At 35.9% G+C, this 4,908-nt stretch overlaps 1 protein-coding gene across 1 annotated transcript in view; it reads left to right on the top strand.

Annotated features, from left to right (window-relative positions):
* The window catches only part of MYCBP2 (MYC binding protein 2), a 300,774-nt gene that overhangs the window by 35,374 nt on the left and 260,492 nt on the right, over nt 1–4,908 (top strand). Inside the window, 1 exon segment of the mRNA XM_017854221.1 lies at nt 3,723–3,938. Coding sequence (XP_017709710.1) covers nt 3,723–3,938 — 216 coding nt within the window.

Below are 4,908 nucleotides of genomic sequence, written 5' to 3'. Positions count from 1 at the left end.
TATATGCACGTGTGTGTGTGTTCATTTTCTTGGGTGCATACTAGGTAGTGGAATGGTTAAGTGGTTTTCCTTTGATTTGCCAGAAGTACTCATAAATCTCATAAGCAGTTTATACTCATGGCTAAGATTTATTACAACAAAGGATGCAGAGCAAGCAGCAGGAAAAGGTATGTGTTTGTGATGTATAGGGAGTTATGGCATAGGCTTCCTAGTTCTTTGTTGACTGAGCACACAGACATGTTTTCTCTCTGGCAGTGAACTACAGAGAAATGTGTGTATTGTTTTTGCTCAGGTGAATTTTAGAATTCAAGACTTTTTGTGGGTTTGGTCACATAGACATATCTTGTTAGTCAGACACAGTAAGTGAAACTCAGGTACACATCGTAAAGCTTGATGTTTGTACATGCAGAGAAGTCTGACAGGCCAGGAGGCATGGTCCATTGCTCCACGTGTTCATAACAAAATCATCAATCACTACCACAAAGAAAACTCTAAGCATCCACATTCCCGAAGGTTGGCCAAGGGTCAATCATGGTTTCCTTGGGGAAATACAAGGAGTAAGCCATCATGCCTGCGGCGTTAACTTTTTCCTCAGCATTGGCACGGTAAATGTACGTTTAGCTTTTTAAGAAACCAGAAAACTCTTTTCCAAAGTGGTTGTTCCAATCTGTAGTCCCACCAGTAGTATATGACCAATCTAGTTGCTTCACATCTTTGCAAACACGTGGTATTAGCTTTTTAAATTTTAGTCAAAGTCTACTGAGTAGGGGTTTCCTACTCAGTAATTTTAGCTTGCTTTTCTCTAATGACTAATAATGTGAAATCTTTTCATGTACCTTTTGCCATTCTTATTTTTTTGATGTGAAATGTCTGTTCAGATCTTGCCTCCTTATATTTGTAATTGTCTTCTTATTACTGAATTGCCAGAGTTTCTCATATATTCTAAATACAAGTCTTTTGTCAGATGTCTGCATTCCAGATACATTTCTCCTGTTCTGTGGCTTGCGTTTGGGGGAAGAATTGCCATTTTAATGATATTGAATTTTCCAATCCATGAACATGGTATATATCTCCATTTATTTAAGTCTTTAAATTTCACTCAGCAACACTTTTTTGTTTTCAGTGTGTAGGGCTTACACATATTTTCTTACTTTTATTTACAGTTATTTTATATTTTTGATGTTATTGTAAATGCAATTATTTTTGAAAATTTATTTTGCTTTGAGATGATTTCAGTATGAATGCAGTGTGTATGTGTTCGTGTGCACCTAAGTCTGTGTAATTTTATCACATGTGTAGGTCCATGTGACTCTTACTACAGTCTGGATATACAGCAGTTCCATCACAAGGATTCTCTGTGATATCCTTTATAACCTTTATAGTGTCTTCCTTCCTCACCCTCTCCTTAGCTTCTGGCAACCACTGATCTGTTCAGCATTTATAATTTTACCATTTTAAGAATCTTATCCAGTGGAATTGTGTAGTATGTAGTCATTTAATGATTGGCGCTTTTTCCCCCACTTGGCAAAATGTCTTTGAGATTCACACACATTGTTGTATATTGTTTGTTCCTTGCTGAGTAAGCATTTCATGGGATGTACCATAGTTTATTTAACCATTTACCCATTAAAGGATATATCGGTCGTTTCTAGCTTTTGACTATTTTAAAAGAAAGCTGTTACGAACATTCATGTACTGGTTTTTGTGTGAACATAAGTTTTTTTCCTCTGGTGTAAATGTCCAAGAGCATAATTGCTGGATTATATGGTAAGCACATACTTAGTTTTGTAGGAAATTGCTGTACTTTCTTCCAGGGTGGCTATACCATTTTACATGACCATCAACAATGTATAAGTTTCTCCTCATCCCCACCAGCATTTGGTGTTGTCACTATTTATTTTAGCCATTCTGATAGGTGTGTACTGTATCTCATTTTAATTTGCATTTCCTGGTAGCTAATGATGTAGAAATTCTTTTCATGTACTTATTTGCCCTTTGTATATCTTCTATATTGATGTGTTTATTCCTGTCTTTTGCCCATTTTCTAATTAGATTCCTTATTTGTTTTTACTGTTGACTTTTGAGAATTCTTTATATATTCTGAATACTCATCCTTTGTTGGATATGTGGTTTGCAGATATTTTCTCCCAGACTGTGACTTCAATGCTTTTATTTTTGAAATTACATTTTTCAATTGTTCATTCCTAGTATGTGGATATACTACTCTTTTTATATAGTAATCTTATATCCTGATTTTGTTAAATCTACATACTATTTCTGGTAGCTTTTTTGCAGATTCCTTAAGATTTTCTATGTTTTTTTTACAAGTAAAAACATTTCTTTTTTAGAAAATACTTCTTCTTGCCTTTTTCCCTTGGCTAGATAGGATATTTTCCTTGTACTAGATAGGATATCCAGTACAATGTTGATCAGTTGCTGAGAGTAGACCTATTTGCCTGGATCACAATCTTAGAGGGAAAGCATTCAGTCTGTTACCACTTTAGCTGTGGTTATTTTGTAGGTACCCTTTATCAAGTTGAGAAAATTTCCTTCTATTCCTAACTTATACATTTTTTTTTTCCTGTCATGAATCAATACTGGATTTTTTGTCAAATGATTTTTCTGTTTATTTGCAGTATAACATATTTTTTTTCTGTTATGACAGTGATTGCTTTTCCAGTGTTGCACCAACATTGTCCCTGGATTAAAACTCAGTTGGTCATAATATATTACTTTTTTATATATTGTTGGATTTGGATAGCTAATATTTGTAATAGCTCTGGATAATTGGATAAGAGATATTTGTAATATCTCTTATGCATATACTCATAAGTTATATGCCATGCCAGTTTAACTTTGATATATTTCTTATTTAACAAGAGTATTTTGTTTGTTTTTTTCCAATTCTTTATGGAAGAAGAGTCGAATTTTTGGGACCAAGTTTTTTTGGTACTTGTGGTATCATTTTGTTTGTCTTAGATACTTCCTAGACATACTTTAATTATTGGAACTTGAATTTCCAAAATATCTTAAAACAACTTTTTATATTTATAATGTAAATGTTGATCTTGAAATTGTAGTTGCTGTCTGATGAATAAAATATTGGGCATAAAAGAGAAACTGTTTAGTCTTAACAAATTACCAAGCACATGATTTTTAGCCTTCATCAATACTGATAGATGAGAGAGAGCTTAGGGAAGCATCTACAGTTTACTTGGCATTACTGTTATTTGAATGAGGATGAAATCAGTTGATGAAAATTAAGTTTTTTGGGGGCAGACCCTCATTTCTGTGTAAACTTCTGTATCTACTTATAAAAGTATTCAAAATGCAATCTAATATTTGTAGTAAGTCACTGAGACTCTACAGTATATCTGGTGTCTCTTAGCAAGGCATCAAATGAACTTCTTTGATCCAGAACTCTAGCAGTTCAGCTTTGTTGAGTCTATTCCTGTCGTGACGATAAGAGAATATTTTTAAGTTTTTTGCCTATCCCTTTCAAGCGCTTGTCAGATTGGTTGGTTATTGCTGCGTTACTCAAAAAAGAGTGAGGTATAGAAAAAGGGACTAGAACTTGGGTCCATAAACTCAGACTGTCTCTGCTGTGTCACAAAAGGTGTCTTCTGCAAGTCAGTTAGCCTGTCTAATCTTTACTTTTATTTAAAATGGGACTTGATGATAGAAAAGAGTGTGAAATGGAAGTACTCTGTTTTGTATTTCAGTCTGAAAACTTGGAGAATACAGTAATCATACCAGATATCAAACTACATAGCAATCCTTCTGCTTTCAATATTTACTGTAATGTACGCCATTGCGTTCTGGAATGGCAGAAAAAGGAAATATCGTTGGCAGCTGCATCTAAGAACTCTGTGCAGAGTGGAGAATCAGATAGTGATGAAGAAGAGGAATCCAAAGAGCCCCCTATCAAGCTTCCAAAGGTAAGCCACTGAGTTCTATTAATATTTAGATGTATAACCTGCAGGTGTTCTGGCTATAATGCATATATATGCATTGTTAAAATATCTTGCTTTATGTAAGATTGCATGCTAAAAATAACATGGCTAATGGGCAAAAATAGATTTGGAGCAGAAAAGGAAAACTCTGTGCAACTTTATATCTAAGGTGCTAACAAAGTCAATAATTGATAATTCACTAGAAAGCGCAGGAAGGGAGATGAGTGGATTGGAGTCTGTTACAGGGGCAATTAAAAAATATACAAAAGCAGTAGGCTGGAAATGCTGATACAGAGGCATGGAGCCATGGCAGATGGAAGTAGAGCTCTGAGCCAGTGGGCCGAGAGTAAGGTGGACACAAGAAAAAGCCAAGAGCCCTGGAAAGCTGGGAGGTACTCCTTGCCTGGGATGCAGATATGCAGTTTTATTTCTCTTGAAATAGAACTACAAAGCCTGTCAGCTGTGTAGTAGCTAGGCTGAGAGGCTTTTCCTTTCTGCCTAAGCTTATAATTGTATTCTTGATATTGTGGCTTCCCTTGATTAGGAAAAAAAAAAAAATCCCATATGAACCAACTTAACTTCTGCATTATTCTGATATTACTCCCTTATTTACCAGGAGCATATAAGCTAGTTGGTATTTCTACAATAGAAACATGTATTGTAGGCTGGGCGCAGTGGCTCACACCTGTAATCCCAGCACTTTGGGAGGCCGAGGTGGGTGGGTCACCTGAGATCAGGAGTTTGAGAACAGCATGGCCAACATGGTGAAACCCCGTCTCTACTAAAAATACAAAAATTAGCCTGGTGTTGTGGCAGGTGCCTGTAATCCCAGCTACTAAGAGGCTGAGGCAGGAAAATTGCTTGAACACGGGAGGCGGAGGTTGCAGTAAGCTGAGATCATGCCATTGCACTCCGGCCTGGGCGACAGAGTGAGACTGTCTCAAAAAAAAAAAAA

This window comes from Rhinopithecus bieti, unplaced genomic scaffold, assembly GCF_001698545.2.
Source record: "Rhinopithecus bieti isolate Rb0 unplaced genomic scaffold, ASM169854v2 scaffold_36004, whole genome shotgun sequence".
In the NCBI taxonomy this organism is placed as follows: domain Eukaryota; kingdom Metazoa; phylum Chordata; class Mammalia; order Primates; family Cercopithecidae; genus Rhinopithecus; species Rhinopithecus bieti.
Note: the sequence above shows the minus strand (reverse complement) of the source record. Positions and strands in the feature narration are given on the sequence as shown.